Source organism: Panthera tigris, chromosome A1 (assembly GCF_018350195.1).
Source record: "Panthera tigris isolate Pti1 chromosome A1, P.tigris_Pti1_mat1.1, whole genome shotgun sequence".
Taxonomy (NCBI): domain Eukaryota; kingdom Metazoa; phylum Chordata; class Mammalia; order Carnivora; family Felidae; genus Panthera; species Panthera tigris.
The window spans coordinates 127,870,407-127,892,680 of NC_056660.1; the positions used below are offsets into that span (position 1 = coordinate 127,870,407).

The window sequence follows — 22,274 nt, forward strand, 5'->3', positions numbered from 1 at the left end:
GGGCTATGTTTGACGCATGTTGTTTGTTTTGTTTCTGGACCCTGTTCCCTCTGTGCTTTCTTTAGGCTAGCTTTTATTACTGTATATTCAAGTTCACCGATATTTTCTTCTGCAATGTCTAATCTGTTCCTAAACCCATTCAATGAAATTTCCACTTATAATATTGTGTTTTAAGTCCTAAAGTCCAATTTGGTTCTTTTTCTCTGTTTTTTGTTATGAAATTATCTTTAAATGTACAATTCAGCAGTTTTTAGTATATTTATTAAGTTAGGTCCATCACCACTATCTAATTCCAGAATATTTCTGTCACTCAAAAAAGAAACCCTCATACCAATTAACACTCACTCCCCATTCTCTTCTCCCCTCACCTCGTAGAAAACACTAATCACAGCCACAGATTTGCCTGTTTTGAACATTTCATATAAATGGAATCATACAAAATAAGGTATTTTGTGTCTGGCTTCTTTCACTTAGAATAATGTTTCAAGGTTCAACCATGTTATAGCATGTAACAATACTTCATTCCTTTTCATGGCTGCATAATATTCTATCGTGTGGATATATTAAATATTTTCATTCATCACTTTTTTTCTTTTTAGTTTGTTTTTTAATTTCATTTTTTATTTTTTAAAATTTACATCCAAATTGGTTAGCATACAGTAAAACAATGATTTCAGGAGTAGATTCCTTAATGCCCCTTACCCATTTAGCCCATCTCCTTTTCCACAACCCCTCCACCAAACCTCAGTTTGTTCTCCATATTTATGAGTCTCTTCTGTTTTGGCCCCTTCCCTGTTTTTATATTATTTTTGTTTCCCTTCCCTTATGTTAATTCGTCTTGTCTCTTAAAGTCCTCATATGAGTGAAGTCATATGATTTTTGTCTTTCTCTCACTGACTAATTTCACTTAGCATAATACCCTCCAGTTCCATCCACGTAGTTGCAAATGGCAAGATTTCATTCTTTTTGATTGCCGAGTAATACTCCATTGTATAGATATACCACCTCTTCTTTATCCATTCATCCATCGATGGACATTTGGGCTCTTTCCATACTTTGGCTATTGTGGATAGTGCTTCTATAAACATGGGGGTGCATGTTTGCACCTTCGAAACAACACACCTGTATCCCGTGGATAAATGCCTAGTAGTGCAATTGCTGGGTCATAGGGTAGTTCTATTCTTAGTTTTTTGAGGAACCTCCATACTGTTTTTCAGAGCGGCTACACCAGCTTGCATTCCCACCAACAATGCAAAAGAGATCCTCTTTCTCTACATCCTCACCAATATCTATTGCTGCCTGAGTTGTTAATGTTAGCCAAGCTGACAGGTGTGAGGTGGTATCTCACTGTGGTTTTGATTTGTATTTCCCTGACGATGAGTGATGTTGAGCATTTTTTCATGTGTCAGTTGACCATCTGGATGTCTACCTTGGAGAAGTGTCTATTCATGTCTTTTGCCCATTTCTTCACTGGATTCTTTGTTTTTTGGGTGTTGAAGTTCTTTACAAGTTTTGGATACTAACCCTTTATCTGATATGTTGTTTGCAAATATCTTCTCCCATTCTGTCGGTTGCCTTTTAGTTTTGCTGATTGTTTCCTTCACCGTGCAGAAGTTTTTTATTTTGATGAGGTCCCAGTAGTTCATTTTTGCTTTTGTTTCCCTTGCCTCCAGAGACAAGAGGCAAGAAGTTGAGTAAGTTGAGTAAGAAGTTGCTGCGGCCAAGATCAAAGAGGTTTTTGCCTGATTTCTCCTTGAGGATTTGATGGCTTCCTGTCTTACATTGAGGTCTTTCATCCATTTTGAGTTTGTTTTTGTGTATGGTGTAAGAAAGTGGTCCAGGTTCATTCTTCTGCATGTCACTGTCCAGTTTTCCCAGCACCACTTGCTGAAGAGACTGTCTTTATTCCATTGGATATTCTTTCCTGCTTTGTCAAAGATTAATTGGCCATATGTTTGTGGGTCCATTTCTGGGTTCTCTATTCTGTTCTATTGATCTGAGTGTCTGTTCTTGTGCCAGTACCATACTGTCTTGATGATTACAGCTTTGTAGTATAGCTTGAAGTCTGGGACTGTGATGCCTTCTGCTTTGGTTTTCTTTTCCAAGATCGCTTTGGCTATTCGGGGTCTTTTCTGCTCCCATACAAATTTTAGGATTGTTTGTTCTAGCTCCGTGAAGAATGCTGGTGTTACTTTCATAGGGATTGCATTGAATATGTAGATTGCTTTGGGTATTATCAACATTTTAACAATATCTGTTCTTCCTATCCAGGAGCATGGAATCTTTTTCATTTTTTTGTGTCTTCATTTTTTTTTTTTTTTAATTTTTTTTTTCAACGTTTTTTATTTATTTTTGGGACAGAGAGAGACAGAGCATGAATGGGGGAGGGGCAGAGAGAGAGGGAGACACAGAATCGGAAACAGGCTCCAGGCTCCGAGCCATCAGCCCAGAGCCCGACGCGGGGCTCGAACTCACGGACCGTGAGATCGTGACCTGGCTGAAGTCGGACGCTTAACCGACTGCGCCACCCAGGCGCCCCGTGTCTTCAAATTCTTTCATAAGCTTTCTATAATTTTCAGATTTTTTACCTCTTTGGTTAGATTTATTCCTAGGTATTTTATGGTTTTTGGTGCAACTGTAAATGGGATCGATTCCTTGATTTCTCTGTCGCTTCATTGTTGGTGTATAGGAATGCAACTGATTTCTGTGTGTTGATTTTATATCCTGCAACTTTGCTGAATTCATGAATCAGTTCTAGCAGTTTTTTGGTGGAATCTTTTGGGTTTTCCATATAGAGTATCATGTCATCTGCAAAGAGTGAAAGTTTGACCGCCTCCTGGCCCATCTGGATGCCTTTGATTTCTTTGTGTTGTCTGATTGCTGAGGCTAAGACTTCCAATACTATGTTGAATAACAGTGGTGAGAGTGGACATCCCTGTCTTGTTCCTGACCTTAGGGGAAAGCTCTCAGTTTGTCACCATTGAGGATGATATAGCCATTGGGTCCTTCACATATGGCTTTTATGACCTCGAGGTATGCTCCTTCTATCCCTACTTTGAGGGTTTTTATCAAGAAAGGATGCTGTATTTTGTCAAATGCTTTCTCTGCATCTATTGAGAGGATCATATGGTTCTTGTCCTTTCTTTTACTGATGTGATGAATCCCGTGAATTGTTTTGCAGATATTGAACCAGCCCTGCATCCCAGGTATAAATCCCACTTGGTCATGGTGAATAATTTTTTTAATGTATTATTGGATCTGGTTGGCTAATATCTTGTTGAGGATTTTTGTATCCATGTTCATCAGGGAAATTGGTCTATAGTTCTCCTTTTTAGTGGGGTCTCTGTCTGGTTTTGGAATCAAGGTAATGCTGGCTTCATAGAAAGAGTTTGGAAGTTTTCCTTCCATTTCTATTTTTTGGAACAGTTTCAAGAGAATAGGTGTTAACTCTTCCTTAAATGTTTGGTAGAATTCCCCTGGAAAGCCATTTGGTCCTGGACACTTGTTTTTTGGCAGATTTTTTATTACTAATTCAATTTCCTTACTGGTTATGGGTCTGTTCAAATTTTCTATTTCTTCCTGTTTCAGTTTTGGTAGTATATATGTTTCTAGGAATTTGTCCATTTCTTCCAGATTACCCACTGGCATACAATTGCTCATAATATTCTCTTATTATTGTTTTTATTTCTGTTGTGTTTGTTGTGATCTCTCTTCTTTCATTCTTGATTTTACTTATTTGGGTCCTTTCCTTTTTCTTCTGGATCAAACTGGCTAGTGGTTTATCAATTTTGTTAATTCTTTCAAAGAACAAGCTTCTAGTTTCATTGATCTGTTTTTTTGGTTTCGATAGCATTAATTTCTGCTCTAATCTTTATTATTTCCTGTCTTCTGCTGGTTTGGGGTTTTATTTGCTGTTCTTTTCCCATCTCCTTAAGGCATAAGGTTAGATTGTGTATCTGAGATCTTTCTTCCTTCTTTAGGAAGGCCTGGATTGCTATATACTTTCCTCTTATGACTGCCTTTGCTGCGTCCCAGAGGTTTGGGGTTGTGGTGTTATCAGTTTCATTGACTTCCATATATTTTTTAATTTCCTCTTTAACTGCTTGGTTAGCCCATTCATTCTTTACTAGGATGTTCTTCAGTCTCCAAGTATTTGTTACCTTTGCAAATTTTTTCTTGTGGTTGATTTCGAGTTTCATAGCATTATGGTCTGAAAATATGCACGGTATGATCTTGATCTTTTTGTACTTACTTAGGGCTGATTTGTGTCCCAGTATATGGTCTATTCTGGAGAACGTTCCATGTGCACTGGAGAAGAATGTATATTCTGCTGCTTTAGGATGAAATGTTCTGAACATATCTGTTAAGTCCATCTGGTCCAGTGTGTCATTCAAAGCCATTGTTTCCTTGTTGATTTTGTGTTTAGATGATCTGTCCATTGCTGAAGGAGGGTGTTGAAGTCCCCTACTATAATGGTATTATTATCAATGAGTGTCTTTATGTTTGTGATTAATTGATTTATATATTTGAGTGCTCTCATATTTGGAGCATAAATGTTTACAATTGTTAGGTCTTCTTGGTGGATAGACCCCTTAATTATGATATAATGCCCTTCTTCATCTCTTCTTACAATCTTTATTTTAAAGTCTAGATTGAGTGATATAAACATGGCTTTCTTTCATCGGCTATTAGCATGATAGATGGTTCTCCATCCCCTTATTTTCAATCTGAAGGTATCTTTAGGTCTAAAGTGGGTCTCTTGTAAACAGCATATAGATGGATATTGTTTTCTTATCCATTCTGTTAACCTATGTCTTTTGATTGGAGCATTGAGTCCATTGACATTTAGAGTGAGTACTGAAAGATATGAATTTGTTGTCATTATGATGCTTATAGAGTTGGAGTGTTGGTGGTGTCCTCTGGTCGTTTCTAATCTTTTGTTGCTTTTGGTGTGTATATATATATATTTTCATCTTTTCCCCCCTCAGAAAAGTCCCCCTTAAAATTTCTTGCAGCGCTGGTTTAGTGGTCACAAACTCCTTTAATTTTTGTCTGGGAAACTTTTTATCTCTCCTTCTATTTTGAATGACAGCCTTGCTGGATAAAAAATTCTTGGCTGCATATTTTTCTGATTCAGCACACTGAATATATCCTGCGACCACCAGGTATCAAGCTGTGGAGTTGCAGTCTTTGCGCTCCCCTTGTTTACAGTCTTAATGGAATTTAAACCCTCTTCTTTCTCCTTTCTCCCTTTTCAGTTTAGTCCCTGCGGCTGTTTCCAATTTTCCACTTTCTCTCCAGCTGCTTTTGGGGAGGGGTGCTTTTCCCATATCCCCCCACCCCGTATCTGTCCTCTCTCCACCCACAAAAGCACCTCCCTTCTCGTGGCTTCTCGCTCCCCAAGTTTACCTCTCCCCACCACGTACCTGCTGAGTTCAGTGGTTCAAGGTGTGCAGATTGTTGTGTTAATCCTCAGATCGGTTTTCTAGGTGTATAGGATGGTTTAGTGTTGGTCTGGCTGTATTTCATGGATGCGAGACACACAAAAAGCTTCCATGCTGTTCTGCCATCTTGGCTCCTCCCTCATTCATCATTTCATGGAGATCTCCATTATTTCCACTTTTTGGTTGTTATGAATAATGCTGCCATCAACATTTAGTGGTTGTGTGACATATGTTATCGACTGTTTGGTATATAGCTAAGAGTGGAACTGCTGACTCATATGGCAATGTTTAACCTTTTTTAAAGAAATGCCAAACTGTTTTATAAAAAGGCTATGCCAAAGTAGTTAAGACTTGCCCCAAGAATATATCCGGGGGACACCTGGGTGGCTCATCAATTGAGCATACGACTTCAGCTCAGGTCATCCTCTCATAGTCTGTGAGTTCAAGGCCCATGTTGGGCTCTGTGCTAACAGCTCAGAGCCTGGAGCCTGCTTTCAATTCTGTGTCTCCCTCTCTCTCTGCCCCTCCCCCACCCCCGTCTCTCTCTCAAAAATAAATAAACACAAAATACACCTGGGATTCACACCAATGTGTTCTTCCTCCCTTACACACATAATTATCAACATATAATCATCAACCTGCTTCCAATAAACTCTACTTGGTTTTAATTTAGTTTTAAAATTGACGGTCAGCAATTATTAATTGCTAATTAAAAGATTACACTCTTGAATTAATACCATACTCTATATCCTTTATTAACACTGACAGATATATTTTTCTTGACTATTCTAAGAGTCCTAAAGAAAAAAAATAATAATTTTGGAGTAGGTTTAAAAAGTTTATCTGTCAGCCATCCATCATCGTGTTATATCATTAAGGAGTCTACCACCAAAATCTTCAGGAATCTGAAAAAAAAAGTCTTCAAGCTCTAGTAGCCATTAAGTAAATCTATATTTTAAAAGAAATTGAACCTAGGGAATAAAGGAGACATAAACTAATAGCATTGCTCAACCACATCAAAGCCACAACTTGTAATCACAAAAATATTAACTGGTAGGAAGTTTAGAAAACTGGCAGGGGAATACTTTATAAATTATTCTTTTTAAATATTTTGGAAAGTTTCAAGAGGCAATAGCATAAAAAGTCATAGTCCTAGAATTCCCTTAGCATTAGAAATATAGATATTATAGACAAGGGGAAAAACATGGTCCCAAAGACATTTAACTGTGCCCCAGTTTATCACATCACTATACATGCCAGAGAAAAATAGAAGACTAGATTAAAAGTAAAAATATTTGTAGAATGTGGCAATTTGCAACACTTCCATGCCATTAATCTTGATGAGAGTAGATAGTTCTACTACATGTAAAAGCACATGAATTTCACAAAATACTTTTTGAACTAAAGTACAAGATCTTCCACTACAGAAAGGAATTTTAAAAGCGTGATAGTGGTTTTGAAGCTTATTTTTCTGTCTTTAAAAATCAGAATAAAAAAATAAGAGCAGCTAATATATATATATATATAATATATATATAATATATATATAATATATATAATAATAAAACTAATTTTTTTATGGGAGAAGAAAATAGTTAACATTAATGGAATTAACATTAAACATACTTTATTATGTACCTAATAGTGTTCTAAACACTAAACATTATCTCGTTTAATCTTTACAAAAACTCTATAAGGTATTTAACCATCATTAATCCCACTTACAGATAAAGACAGTGAGGCTTAAAGAAATGAGGTCACTTGCCCAAATCACACAGCTAGTTAGTGGCAAAGTGGGGTGTGAGCTTACTTACATGGTCTAGGGCAGACACGCCTCAATACCATTCTATATTACTGACTTTGTCCATGTGGCCAATTATTTCCTAAGGATAAATTCCTATAAGTAGAAATGTTGGCTCAAAGAATATGCACAAATATTTCATACGCAGATAGTCAAAATATCACTCTGCATTCTTCAACTGGGGGCAGAAGTAGATGGTAAAAAGAAGAGAATTTCTCAACATAGTGAAATCTGAAACTAGTTCCTTTATACCAGAGAGAGCACATAAAACCATTTCTTCTCCTCATTTCTCTCTCATCAAGTAAAACTACAATGTAGTGTGACCCTGAAGAAACCTCCAAACCACTTTAAAATGCCAATTCCACCACAAAAAGAAGGAAAAATTGAATGTAACTCTAAACAATATGATCCATAGGGGCCGCCTGGGTGGCTCAGTAGGTTAAGTGGCCGATTCTTGATTTTGGCTCATGTCATGATCTCACAGTTCATGGGTTCAAGCCCCACATCAGGCTCTGGGCTGACAGCACCAAGCCTTCTTGGGATTCTCTCTCTCCCTCTCTGCCTCTTCTGTGTTTGTGTTCTCCCTCTCCCCCACCCTCTCTCTCTCAAAATAAATAAACTTAAAAAAATATATATGATCCATAAGTAAAAAGTTATTTTTTTATCGAAATTTAAAGGACAAACCACATATAGCATAAGCATCTTTCACCATTAACTACTATTACTAGTAATATCTGAGAAATATTACACTTTGAGAGATTTTCTCATTCATTAAATCCTCATAGTCATCTTACTATGTAGGTAAATGGAGATGAAATTTAAAGTAGGGGTTTTTTTCAAAAATTTTTTACTACAACAAAAATTAAGAAATATATGTTATGTCACAATATATACGCATATACATAGGTATTTAAAACAAAGTCTACAAATATACCTACTATGTATATTCTGTCTTTTTAACACTGTTCTACTACAGAGAATTCACATCCAACACACAGTTTCTGAAATAGTGGCTTACAAAGACTCCTGAATTTGAACCAAGGCTCTTGTATAACAAACATCCAGGAATACACAGCCAGAGCCAGAGAGATATTCTGGTCAGAGCTCAGGAGACAGATCGAGGATGAAAGTAAGGAGTGGAAATCCTTAGCACATGGGTGATCCATGAAGTGGTATGAATATGATCAAAGGGAAGACGTATGGGGAAAAGCTGAGATTTGAAGCGCCTGTAATACTTCAGTCCTTCCTGGCAACCAGTTCCAAGGATGTTATTTTTCAATCTGTCCAAATGTCAAAGCAGGACTCACTTTTAGTTCTGCTTTTGAATGTTGGAGTGCGACATAATGCTTTCCTCAGTTCAAACACATGCAGAATACTTAGATTCTCAAAAACAGTTTAATCTGATTTCTCTGTTTCCTAACTTCTTTCTCATTGCTGACCATTACATTTATTTTCTTTCATAAAATGTTACTGACAAAAGCACACTACAGAACTCGGGGAAATGATTGCAAGAGAATTTAGTTTTAAAATACACATGATGGTATACAGTTGAACTCAATGCACATCTTCAACAAGTACTATTGGATTCTTCAAGATCATAAACTACTACTGATTTTAAAGAGCTTCTTGGGGGCTGTTTTAGGTTTAAAGAGCTCCTGAGGGATATTAGTAGGCTCTCCTCATTTTATAACCAAAGAGTTTAAAAGACTAACTACTTTATTCTTTGGATTAATTTCACTTTGCTGAACAAAAGCTAAAAGAGTAACTTTCATCATTTCTCCAACCTCAACATCACCATAAAAATACTGAGTCTTCCTTTGCAAGAAAATGACAAGTACCTTTGGCAGCCCCAAAGGTAACTCGTTTCTTGCATTTCAGAATGATATACTAGTGCTTATCCCAATCATGGATTATAAAGATGTATCACAAGTAGTTTCACATTAAAAAAATCTTGCTATCATTTGAAAGAAGATATGGCTAGCTAGCAACATATGATTATCCTATCTTAATTTATACATTTTGCCATTTTTTTGTATTTTTCAAAACAAAAAAAATGAAACTTAGTAGGAAAACAAGTGTAACCCACTACTTTAAATTTCATGTTTTCATATCTAAAAGTATAATAGGCATTACTGCCATTTACCAATGAAAAAACCAGGGTCTAGAAAGGCAGAGTGAGTCATCTAAGTGGGTACACCTCAGTGAACAAACCAAGTTCTTGAGTTTGGAGATGTTTCCATTGGTAAAATAAGAATAAAATAATGAACAAACAAAAAAAGAATAAAATAATGAAAAGATAATAATCCACCAAATAATTCATCTTTGAGACTTTTTCAATCAGGGAAACATTTCATTATTTAGCCCCAGTGATGAAGGATGAGTGAATAAATAATTGAATACTCAAAAAAATCCAAGTGTTCCTTATGATAAAAATAAGTAAAATTAAAATAATATTCTCTATGATTAGAGATTAGGTGACACCTCAGCCATGAAGATCACATGACAGGCTTCAGAGTTGTCAGTGCTTTGTATGACAACTACCTTTGTCACCCTCCTTCCCATTCTCTAGTGGTTACATCAGATTTCCATTCTCAAATCATTACAAACACAAATTTTTATTTCTGTAAAGTAGAAATGGCATTTCTACTAATATATGCTATGTTATCAATAAGCGATCCCTTATGGGAGCTTCAAAAAAAAAAATAGTGAAATATGAAGACTTTTGAAAGGGCCCAGCATTCCCCAAAAGGCCAGTGGGATCGAGTCTGTTCAGCCAGAGAAGGAGAGACTCAAGAAGACTCAAGCTTTCGAACAACGAAAGGAATAAAAAAAAAAAAAAAGTTTCATTTTCACAGAGAAGAGGTATAAAAAGGAAAAGGTTTTATACTAAGGCAAAAGAATTCAGACTACACATCAATTGGTCAGAACTCCCTGCCTAAAGAAAGACATATCAAGAGAGACTATTTCTCTAGGGGCTTTTAAGGAAACACAAACAAGTCGTCTTTGAATTGCTTAAAAGTAGACACAGATTCACCTACCACAACATGATGCCCTTTCCTACATGAAGAGTCCCAAACTGCTATAGCACTTTTATGACTTCTTTTGCTTTCAGGCTGAGAAAGTCCTTCACCCACCCAACATCAACTATATTTTAGATGTACATTTTTTACATTTAATTCTCTAATTCAGCTGGAATTTATCCTGATGAATGGTATGAGAAAAGTCTTAAGTTTTTTCCCCCAGAAGTTTTATCAGCTATCCTAGTGATTACTGGTATATTTACAAACAGCTTAGATATTTTGTTATAGCCAAGAAATACCTAGGCACTTTCCTAAATTGCTATATTTAAGGAGCAACTAACCCCACTTTATTCCAGCAATTGACTGAACAGTAGTCATTTTATTTGGAGGTGATTCAACATCCTTACCTTGGCTCATCTACATCTTCAAAAACTCCAGCCATAAGCCCTGGGCTCTGAGAGCAAAGAGAACCACCAGCAAGAACTTTGGACTAACATGGGCAAGAGCCCTCTGTCTGGTCAAGCAAACCAACTAGGCACTCTCTGAAAAAAAGAATTGTTTTCCCTTAAGAATTACTATGGGACACAGACCCTAAGATAACTTGAAGAACGTAACAAGAGGAAATAAGTCCATGATGGCATATAGCTCCACAGGATATCTGAGAAGTCATCAGACAAAAGAATCAAAGATTGGAAAGTTAACCCTTATAGGTGTCTCTGGCTTAAAAAATACATAGAAGATCTCAGCTATTTAGTTTGATAATCCAGTGTACGATCAATCTAGTGAATTTCAATGGCATTTTCTAAACTTGACATTTTAGAAGCTAGGGAGCAGGAAAGAGCTACTCAGTATTCCAGCCTCTGAGCAAATAAACCAGGAGCCAAAAGCCCAAGTGCCTGCAGGAGCAGACAGAAGGGATAAATGAGCAAAGAGTCAAGTGAACTTAGCTTCAGAGTCTGAGAAGCAGTGGGAAGCACTGCAAATTGGAGTTTGTGTCCCTGGAACACTTGCTCCTTCTAGTGGCGGCACTAGCCACACAGATGCGACAGTTGGTGCCCATGTAAATTCAAGCCCAGAGCAGCCACATTTTCCACTTTTTCTCTTCACAAATTTACAAATTCTTACCTGAACTTCCTGTTTCTTAAAGTTTGGCAATTAATTACATTTTCTTTTTAAAACACAGGGGTCGGTGTGCCAGGGTGGCTTAGTCGGTTGAGCGTCTGACTTCAGCTCAAGCTCACAGTTCGTGAGTTCAAGCCACACGTTGGGCTTTGTGCTGACGGCTCAGAGCCTGGAGCCTGCTTCTGATTCTGAGTCTCCCTCTGCCACGCCCCGCCCATACTCTGTCTCCATCTCTGTCTCTGTCTCTCTCTCTCAAAAATAAATAAACATTAACAAAACAAAATAAAACAAAACACAGAGGTCAAATCAGATGTATTTATAACTCAGATCTGGCCCAGAGATCACCAGTTTGGGAACTAAGATTATAACATTATACAACCCACAAGTCTCTCAACTGTCCAAACACCATCCCCTGCTGCTATGCCTTTTTGTGCCTCCTATGGGTGTCCATTTTTCCTCAGTATGACAAATTACAGCAAGCTACACAGCTCAGTGGATTCTAGGGTACACATGGAATGGAGTGAAGGATGCTACACCATCTCATTCACCCCACTTAAGTCAGCCAAATTCTATCTTAATAACAAACTGACATTTTAGAAATGTAAATTTATTATTATATACAGCTATGTTGTTTGGTCAGACTGCTGACCCAAATTAAATCATTTTCTAGTGATTAAAGAATAATTCTCATAGCTCCAAAAAATCTTTCTTTTTTTTTTTTTTTTTGTTTAAGAACTCTTAGATTTTTTTTTTTTTCACATATCAATGACTAACAGCTCTCAAGGTCACAACTTTTACATCAAGCTAGCATTATTTCATTCTAGAAGCAAGAGAATCAACCTCAAAAAAGCCCATTAATTAAACTGAAAACTATTTCCACTGAAAATGCTATAGGATTTTTAGCTGCTACACAAAGTATGCTGATTACCTACTTTATTACTTACTTATCTAATCTAATAGCATCCTACTGCAGTCCAAGTAAGTCAAAAGGTTTGAAGAATTGAGTCAACCACACCAAGATTCAACCTATATATCTGCTTTGCACATATCTATATATAATACCTTTTCCCACAGACTCTTAACAAGATTACTATACTAGATGATCTTCATTGATCAAATGATGATCAAATTTATGATAATCTATACGTCTTTATATTTCTCCTTTTACTACATAAGGATCTAAAATATATGGTTTTCATCGCAAGGTGTCTCAAACATGTTCACTTGAGAAGGACTGGATCAGAGAAGGATAATAAATCTTGACTATCTGCACACATTAGTCTATTCTTGCTGATACTTAATTGCCAAAATTCTCCAATCTATCCATCCTTCTCCACCCTAAACCCTGTATAAGTGATACTTTAGAAGGAGGCTGATTCTGACATCAATTTGGAAATAATCAGCTTTAATTCCTAGCAGAGATCAAAATGAACAATTGTGGTAGAACAGATCAGTGATGTCATAAACACAGCTGATTCACACTGGAATCTGTTCTCCAAAAAAAGTTCCAAGTACTTGTGTTTCCAAACCAGATCATTTTTACTACATAACATTATGAAAATGGAAAATGAAAAGAAAACCTAAGTAATTTTTATTCCAGTCTTTAGAATTCTTATTTTACCAGTGGCACATGGCAGTGAGTGGCTAAAAGAATCTACGCAATGAATCCAAATGCATATTAAACAACAGCCAGTATTCATCACTAGGTACGATGTTCAAAAGGACATAAGCACTCGATCCCCTTTGGTTGAAAACAAAATACCAAGACAGCCCAGTGGTCTCAAACACCTGTAACAGGCCTAATCCTCTCATCTGTTCCCAATACTAATCCCTCTAAAAACAACCTCACTCTTAAGCGCATGATTTATAGTTTTGTACTTTGTTTCTTCTTATCAGAAAACTTACAGAATCTTAAAATTTAAAGTACTGTACTATGAGATCAGGTAAATTACTCATACTATGAGTATTTTCTATGGTGGCATCCATACTTTCCAATAAGATGGAAAGCAGAAGAAGGGGCAGGGCGGGGCAGGGCGGGGCAGGGCAGGGCAGGGGGCTAAGCCCCCCAGTACTCAGGAACAAGAGCATGCAAATTCCTACTAATTTACATAACAGAGTACGATATCTACACAATGATCGGTCATTAAAGCAAACAATAAAAGAATAATATTTATTGAACAATCACAATAGCAACAGGAAAATCTGATATGCAAGAAGAAAGGAACAATACCAAAAAGGCCTACAGCAATAACACTGATTTTTTTTTTTTCCTCTCTACCCTGCTTTTGTGACACTGTAAATTCTGACATACAGATCTATGTGAAGAATAGTAACAAGTTTCAGAGAATGATAAAGTTACTATATTTATTTTTCATGTTACAAATAACAAATAGTCCTACAGAAACCTGTTCCTTCTATGAAAAGAAATTAGATTTCTAAATGAAAATCTGTCTCCCATACATGACTGTTCATAAAGGCACATCCAGAGGAGTAGATCTACTGCAACAGTCAATATCAAACTGACATTCTTCTCTACCAAAGAAGTTGTACTGTTTTGCACAAAAGTGACACATAGCATATTATTCTTTCTTATCAAGTAAAAACTATTGGTCCTTGACTTGAGCTTCTTAACAGAGCTTAACCATTTTCTTTTCCTCCTTCACAGAGCAGGACTGTAACCAGGCAAGCACCTCATCCCTTTTTATTTTAGAAACGCTATGGAGGTTTGACTAATGGAAATCTCAAGACACTGGAAAATGAAATGATTCCATATCAATAATACAGACACACGTTCATTATATTCCAACTTACCTAATACACTGACAAAGGCATCAAAAAGATGAAATGTAAGTAGAGGCTCTTTCAAGTGACCATAGTAATCTGCTATAGTTTTAAAGACATCCTTTTCAAATCCTAAATACATAGGCTGCTTCAAATCTGAACAATTAGGCCCTGTTAAAAAAAGAGAAAGAGAGAAAGAAGAAACATTACTGGAATGATCACTTATGAGGATTAGTCTCTGTGCATATGTATGGTGTGTATAGATATTCAAGATCACAAAAGTTTTCATGGGGAAAATTGACGTTATTTAAAAGGACATTATACATTTGCTTACATGAATACTTTATGTGTAAATCGAAATCTATTATAAAACAAGGAGGAAAATCAATGGCTTACTTGCATTTTAAGAGAAACCCACTCTTTCTTTTACATCTTCTGAAAGGCATTTTTATTAAATGTAGACAATGATTATTTTGTTTGAAATATTTGATGTTTTCCTAGGCTTAACACAGTTGACCAAGGTGATAATTATCTCACATATGTAATAGACAAGTTATAAAGCAATTTTCAAAGCTTTTTAGTATTTTGTCATTGCTATATTATGAAATCCTAGAATCAGAGTTGAGTTAATCAATTTCTGCCTCTAACTAAATTATTTCAGACTAATAAAAACTTACACTCTTTTTCATAAAGATATTCTAAAAAGGAGATTTTACACTGGGTCCTGTGATTCATTTTGATTGTAAAACTCTATGTGATCCCCAACCAACCTTTAAAAGATAGTGTATCAGGCAAAGCATATTCCAAAGTTAGGGTAACAATAAGAAGCCTGGAACAATGTGGTCCCAGCCATATCCCATGCAAACAGCAAGGCAAAGATCCAGTTGTATCCGGGACCAAAGAGGAACAAGAAGAAATGCCTAGCCCTCTACAGATATAGCAGTAAATGCCCCCAAGAATCCACACACAGACTACAGATTGACATTGCCAAGTGGAGAGACAAACCAGAGCTGCCCATGCCTTGGGGAAATGGCAAGTAGCCTCATGAGGGAGAGTTTGGCCAGTCTTCTCAATTGCTCTGACAGTGTGGAAGGGAGAAGCAGTGCAAGTGCAATGGCCAGTTCTGGGCTAGCAGAATACAAGACTAAACAACTAGATCCAAACAGAGCTCTACCCTCAGAGGAGAGTGAAAGATAAAGCCAGTAAAAACTAAAAGAAAGCCTTCCTCCAGTACCACTGTAACTAAAGAGAAAGGATCAAACTAAAAAGAACAGATAAACATTCTGGGCCTTCACATCCCAAGGCCAATGGGACAAAGTGAAAATGGCTTTTTCTTGGTCTCCTTAAAAACCCTCTCACCTTTTAATATTCTGTATACACTTGTCATAAAATAACTTAATTTGATTGACTAAAATAATGAAAATTATGAGAGACTCTTGTTTGGTACCATGTTAACCTAGCAGCCAACATAACCATCATTCTTGCCTGCTTCCTCCTTTGAAATACTCCAAGCTTCATCGATTGAAACAATTAGTTTAATGTCTCACTAATCCATAATGCCATGAATTACTTCCTCCCAAGATAAGTATGCGGTTGATTGTAAGCAGCTGTATCCCGGAACAAACATTTCATCATTCTTGCTAAAAATATGCAAAACAAAAACAAAAACAGTTTCCATACAAATGCAAATGCATAGTAGGCCCCATGAGAGGAGGCCATATTTCTAAGATCTTCTGTTTCTTAATCATCTTGAACTTCGGAATAGCTTTTATAAATGTTATTCCTGACAGATCTTGGAAAAGAGTTGTCTGTATCCGTTTTTGTTTTTGTTTTTTGTTTTTTTTTTATTGAATGCAATGTACATGCACAAAGAAGACACAGTTAACCTGGTTTTATACTTAGTTCATCATGCTGTGGCCAACCATGAGGCTGGACAAGGAAAGTATGCAGGCCTATGTGCACATGGTCTACCAATGGGCCTCAGAGAAAGAGGTAGGCAGGAAATTTACAGAAAAGGAGGCAAGAAGCCTTCAAAATATCACATAAACCAGCCAGCCTATCCTTTTTGTTCCCTATTACATGACTGTAATGGGAATCTAGACTCAATAAGGATAAGAAGGATAAGTAACAGGTCATCACTTTGATAGACTCAAAGTAAACTCAAGGGGCCAAGGAGAATTTGGAAAATTTAATAATGTCACAAAACTATTCAAAAGGATGTTCTTGCCTTTTGGTCACTTTTTTTGTCTTTGAAACATAAATAAGCATTTTTATGGATATGCCAACTATCTGTAAAACACTGCACTTGATACATGTGAGACATGTCCCTGTTCTCAAGAATTTCCACCTAATAATATAACACCACCACACACATGGAGAACATTATTAAGTTGCTCTTTACATCTTTCCTCTCCATTAATAAGTAATTCCAATTATTATAATATTCCTGCAGAAGTTTTTGTGGCTTTATGTATACATCTTACTTGCAGGAAAAGTTACACTCTTCACAACGTTTTGATCACTGAAAAATCTGTATCATAATCCCACCTTAATATACATTATACAACATATTATAGCCTAGATTTGTCATACTGGCTTCTTCTATTCTTTCCCAGTTCATCAATTACCAAAAGCTTGGTTTGCCAGGAATTTAGAAATGGGTAATTTAACTTTGCATTTAGACCTTCTATCTCATCATTGCCAACTCTGTCCAAAGATATAATTTAAATTTAATTTACCTCAAATGGTTGAGTGGGAATAATAAAAAGCACTCTCCCAAGCTAAAACCACTCTACGTCTCAGACGTCCCAAAATATTAACCAAAACCAATGAAAATTTAATAGTTAAACACAGAGAACCTTGGGCTTCATACAAGCTAATAATTGGTATTCATATTCAGAATGATAGTATATAATCATTGTCCACATATTATGACTGGAATTACCTACAGTAAACTGCCTGGTTATCTTAATTTCATTCTATAATCAAACAAAACTAACATCAATTAAATAAATCATTCAGGGTCTACTAACTCATAATTTTATTATACCTGTCTCTGTACATGCTAGTTCTACCCAAAAGGTACCTCTCTCAGGCCATCTGTGAGGCTTAAAGGCTTCATAGACCAAATATCACCACTATTAGCAAAAGAACTAGAATTCTTCTCATTAAAATCACTTGTTTGGGTTAAGCCATTAACTATTAGAATCCCTTCTTTGGGTTAACCCTTCTAAAAAATCCCCAGAAAAAAAGGGCAATGTTAGTGGGATACTATAATACATTTTTCACAGTGCCTACAGCATCCGATGATGTGGATATCACATGCCTGTGAAATGGACTGTGGGTGCCTATGAAAATCCTCAGAAGGACCATTGTGATCCAGGCCCCTTCATTTTACATCCAATTACTGAAACATCCCTTCTTGTTTCTCTGCACGCCAAGTTCTTCTCCTTCCAAACCAGCCTGCTTATCAGTCAGACTAGTCTAAAATATTTCTTTCCCACTTCAACTGGTGCCCTATAAAAAGCCAATAGTAGATAGGATCTGCTGAGCAAATGGAGATGTAAATATAGGGCATATTTAGGGATATATGTTTTAGGAATAAAATACATGCTTTAGAAATAAAAATGTGTAAACAGTCAACAGGCAGCTATCTGTACAATATTATATTCAATACCACTAATTTTTCTTTACTGTGATGAAGCAGTCAGAAGTAGTAGTATGGGTAAATCTGTAGTGTGATTATATGCACTAGAAAAAAGCACAAAATACCTTTAAAAATGTTCTATAACAGCCCTTTCACCGAGTCACAAATTCATCACTAAAAGCACACAAGTCCCAAAATAATTAACTGCCAGTCTCACAGGTGTCAAATCAATGTTCAGGCCATTGAGCAAAAATATTTTCTAATTCAGGGCACTAATTTCTGTTAATCTCATAAAACTGGAGGATAATTAGTACTTACAATTTGCCAAACACTTCATAGCTGACAGTACCCAATGAGGAAGTTCTTCTGCAGAGAAATGAAAATAAAAAGAAGATATTTTACTCAACTGCATATAACTCAAAGAATTATATACACACATAGTATCATAAGAATATATAACTTGCCCAAATAATATGAAACCTATCTGCCAATCGCAAACCACAAATCACCTATGAATATAGCCGAATGTTTTAAAAACATGGAAATTTTTCTTTTGCAGCAGTGTTCCAATATGCTTTTATAAATCATGCCTACAAATTTCTCTAAGGATAAGATGCACCTTTTGAAGCTTTGGTGAAAAGTAGACATCTGACAGTTTATTCCAAAGAAGCAAACTAACAAATCAGTTATCCTAGGAATTAAAGAAGGAAAAGAAAAAACAGAAAAAGCAAAAATTTTAGTTATCAATTGTATTTGTGAATTCAGTTCAGCAAACAGCTAAAAAAAAAAAAAAAAAAAAGGTAAATTCTGTATGTCCAACGTCCAATATAAGTATCATTTTACACATTTCAATTTTCAAAATGTTTCAGGGCAAGAAAGTGCTACTGACATACTAATATAGGCTACTCCTTTTAGGACAGTCTTAAAATAATAATTGTTAACACGGCTACAAAAAGTCCCAGCTGAGCCTTTTTTCTGGAGTCTCTCCCCTCGACTGATGAGATGGACCTCTGATGAGATGGACCATCACTCATGCTTCCCCTTCTCCACTTTCTAAAAACTGCAAGGATACTGGCTGAACTGTGTTAGATCTAATGAACCTGAGGCTCTTCTTTCTGAAGAACTTGATAAGACAAAAGACGACTGGTCATCTAACTGGTAGGTAAAAGTACTCATGTTTGCTGCACTCAAAGAATGTGGAAGGATTTTAGATGTATTTCAAAGGCAATACCTCCATCATTCTATGTAAGTTAATTTTATATGTTGATATTAACCTGACAACTCACAAGGTCACAAATTCGTTTGTTTCCTTAATGTCCATCATTCCCGATACAGAGACTATATGAAAGAAGTGTTTCAAGTTTCAATGACACATTCTGTTCCTGTCAGGAAACATGGCCTAGAAAAACCTCTTCCCCTCTCACAGCTGCTGAGGCTCCTTCTGGTAGAGTTCCATCTTGTTGCCCAGGAGACTCCAGCTCTAAATTTAATAATAATTTATAAAAACCCAAAAGTACTATACCATCTTCCCACATCCAAAGGTCATTCTAGTTCCAGCTATTTCCAGGACCAAGGGTTGGAAGTAAAGGAAGAATTGTTCAAAAATCCCATCTAATTCTGGTCCATCCCTGATCCAAGCGAAGTAAGCTTTAAAATCAGTAAATCAGTTAGGGGATTCTGGCCCACCATGGGTACCATGACCTTATTTTTCCAAACAAAAAAAGAGGATAGGCAGCTGCCTAATGTCTTTTTTTCCTGATTTGTAAACTGGCTTGGAATAAAAGGTATAAAAAAAATTGAAGCACCTTCAGCATTTACAGAACTACCCTTATTAATTAAAAAAAAAAAAAAAAAGACATAAACCAAGACTATTCTGGAAAATCTACCACAGAGACGCCATAATGAAAAGGTCGGGGAGAACCTAAAATCAGTCAAACTCACCTGAAACCTAAAATTAATCTCTCCAAGACCCAGTTCTAACTGACTTAAGCACTCAGGTCTTAAACTTACCTACTTTTCAGGGATTTTCTGTGAATAATATAGAACCACTTAATGCCCAGTGTGACTAACATTGAACTAGCCTCTGGATGGACTGTGCTGAGGCTTTGACTTTCCATGACATCTCCTTTATGCACACAATCATTTAAAAGGCATGAAAGTGAGAGAAGGCTATACATAATGAGGAGGTACCTTCATTGAGGGTTTGAGGAATGGTCAAAAAGAAGCTGAGGGAGCTGTGCAGCCAGCATAGTGGATCAAATGGGACCACAGTGGTTTTTATGTACTTACTTGACTTGTCATCAAGGATGACAACTCCCTGCTTGCTCACACTATATACATTATGGATGATGAACTTGGAGTTGACCAGTTTAATATCTAAGACTTCTTCCAAAGAATCCAGGCCAAGGACTTTCTGTAAACTGAAAAGATATATGATAATTAATTACTTTTAAAAAATCATTATTACCCAAAAACCCGGCATGTAAAAGATCAATCTTCAAAATGTGCTGCTTTTAGGCATTTTATACAATCTTTGGCAAAAAGGCTAGAAACTAAATATGACAAAACAAATTTAAAAGATCCTTGGGTCATTAACATGTTGCTTCACTAATTTAATATAACACCTTCAATGCCAGGAAAAACATTTCATAAGATACGATAAAAACAGAAAATAGCTTACCCAATGATGAGAAACTGCTATTAGTACATGTTTGTGAGGGAACGAAAATGCTTTGTAACATCATTTACCTTAATTACCTATAGTACAGCAAGTATCTAGGAGATGAAATTTACCACTGTGTTTCATTAAACATAAAACTTCAGTGTTACTAGAAAGTTGAAGAACTTTTAAACTTCTATTCTTAACTGTCCTATAAATGACAAGAGAAAATTCCCAGAATTCAGTTAAATTATGTTCGCTAAGCAGCATAGCTGCAAATAATGCAAAGTTAAGCTTTTAATACATAATTTCAAAAAATTAAATATGCAGAGAGTAGTAGAGAAGCAAACCACAAAAAAAAAAAAAACACTGAAAGTTCTCATTAATATCAAATGCACATACTATGATAATGTCATAGACTTCCATATCTCTTCTACATTGGCCTCCGTCAGCTGTCTGCGGTAGACAAGACGGCAGGCCGGCACCTCTCCAATAGCAATACTGTGACGCTTGAACCACATCTCAGAGTTCTAATTGGGGGAGAGTAGAAAGAAAAAGAGAATAAATATTTCAACAGGCAGTAGTATGAGAAATTTCTTTGACTTGGTTATTTGTAATTTGATTTAAAATAATAACTAGAAATATAAACTAACTTTCTTTGTACTGACTGCAGAGAAGTATAACTGTTAAAGATCAGGTCATATTATAAGTGAGTATTTGTAAATTGCAAAAGAACTATAGCAATAAACATGACATTGACTAGCTATTTTTTTCCTGTGGGAATTTCAACTAATCAACAAGGTAGCCATGAAATAAAATTGTATTAATTCAAAATTAAGTCAAAGAATACCTATCCAAAAAAAAAAAAAAAAAAAATACCTATCCATATTCACACGCTGTCCAAACCGAGTGACTGTTTAAAACAAAATTAAAGTCTATTACTTTCAAGAACTCTCTATTTTTTATAAGCAAAAATCAAATAAGTACAATTTAAAGAGCAGCCCCCAGATCTTAGGCAACTGCAGAAGGCAGAAAAAATAAGAGCTCCCCGGAAAACTGAGACAGTAGGAAGAAAAACTAAAATTCAGAGAGCTTAAATAATTTGCTCAAAGCCACACAGCTTTACCAGTTCAACATTCTTAGTATCTCCTTTCTCACATAGTCTACTAAACGTTTAATTCTTAAAACTTCCTTTTTATAATCACAAAGAGAAACATTGAGGTTTTACAGACAAAACATGTAAGAAATCACTTATAAAGATTTTCTGTAATAGTTTTTTACAAAAGTATCATTACAGAAAAATCTTATAAATTTGGATGAAAGGAGCCAGAAAGTTGTTTTATGATTTTGTTTTTAGAGAATTACTGAATTACAAAAGAAAGTCGAAGACTGTGTAGATTTGTGAGTTTTTTTTAAGTATCTAAATTAAATTAGGTGTTCATTTTTGAAGGCAGGCATGTAAATTGTTGCATTTGCCTAGAAAATCTACTTCCAACTGAGAACAAACTGAGGGTTGATGGGGGGTGGGAGGGAAGGTAGGGTGGGTGAGGCATATTGAGGAGGGCACCTGTTGGGATGAGCACTGGGTGTTGTATGGAAACCAATTTGACCATAAATTTCATATTTAAAAAAACTGCCACTAGGCAACACACACACAAAAAAATCTACTTCCAAAAGTTACCTTTTATAAAAAAAATTTTTTCTTACATTTATTCATTTTTGAGAGACAGAGAGAGACAGAGCACAAGCGAGGGAGGGTCAGAGAGAGAGGGAGACACAGAATCTGAAGCAGGCTCCAGGC

At 36.1% G+C, this 22,274-nt stretch overlaps 1 protein-coding gene across 2 annotated transcripts in view; it reads right to left on the bottom strand.

The window, feature by feature from the left end:
* The window catches only part of DEPDC1B (DEP domain containing 1B), an 85,692-nt gene that overhangs the window by 23,677 nt on the left and 39,741 nt on the right, over positions 1-22,274 (bottom strand). For both annotated transcript variants that reach the window (XM_042987320.1, XM_042987326.1), the window contains 4 exons: positions 20,876-21,003; positions 20,104-20,234; positions 18,133-18,180; positions 14,199-14,339 (listed from right to left, as the gene is read on the bottom strand). In XM_042987320.1, coding sequence (XP_042843254.1) covers positions 14,199-14,339; positions 18,133-18,180; positions 20,104-20,234; positions 20,876-21,003 — 448 coding nt within the window. The remainder of the gene's footprint in view (positions 1-14,198; positions 14,340-18,132; positions 18,181-20,103; positions 20,235-20,875; positions 21,004-22,274) is intronic.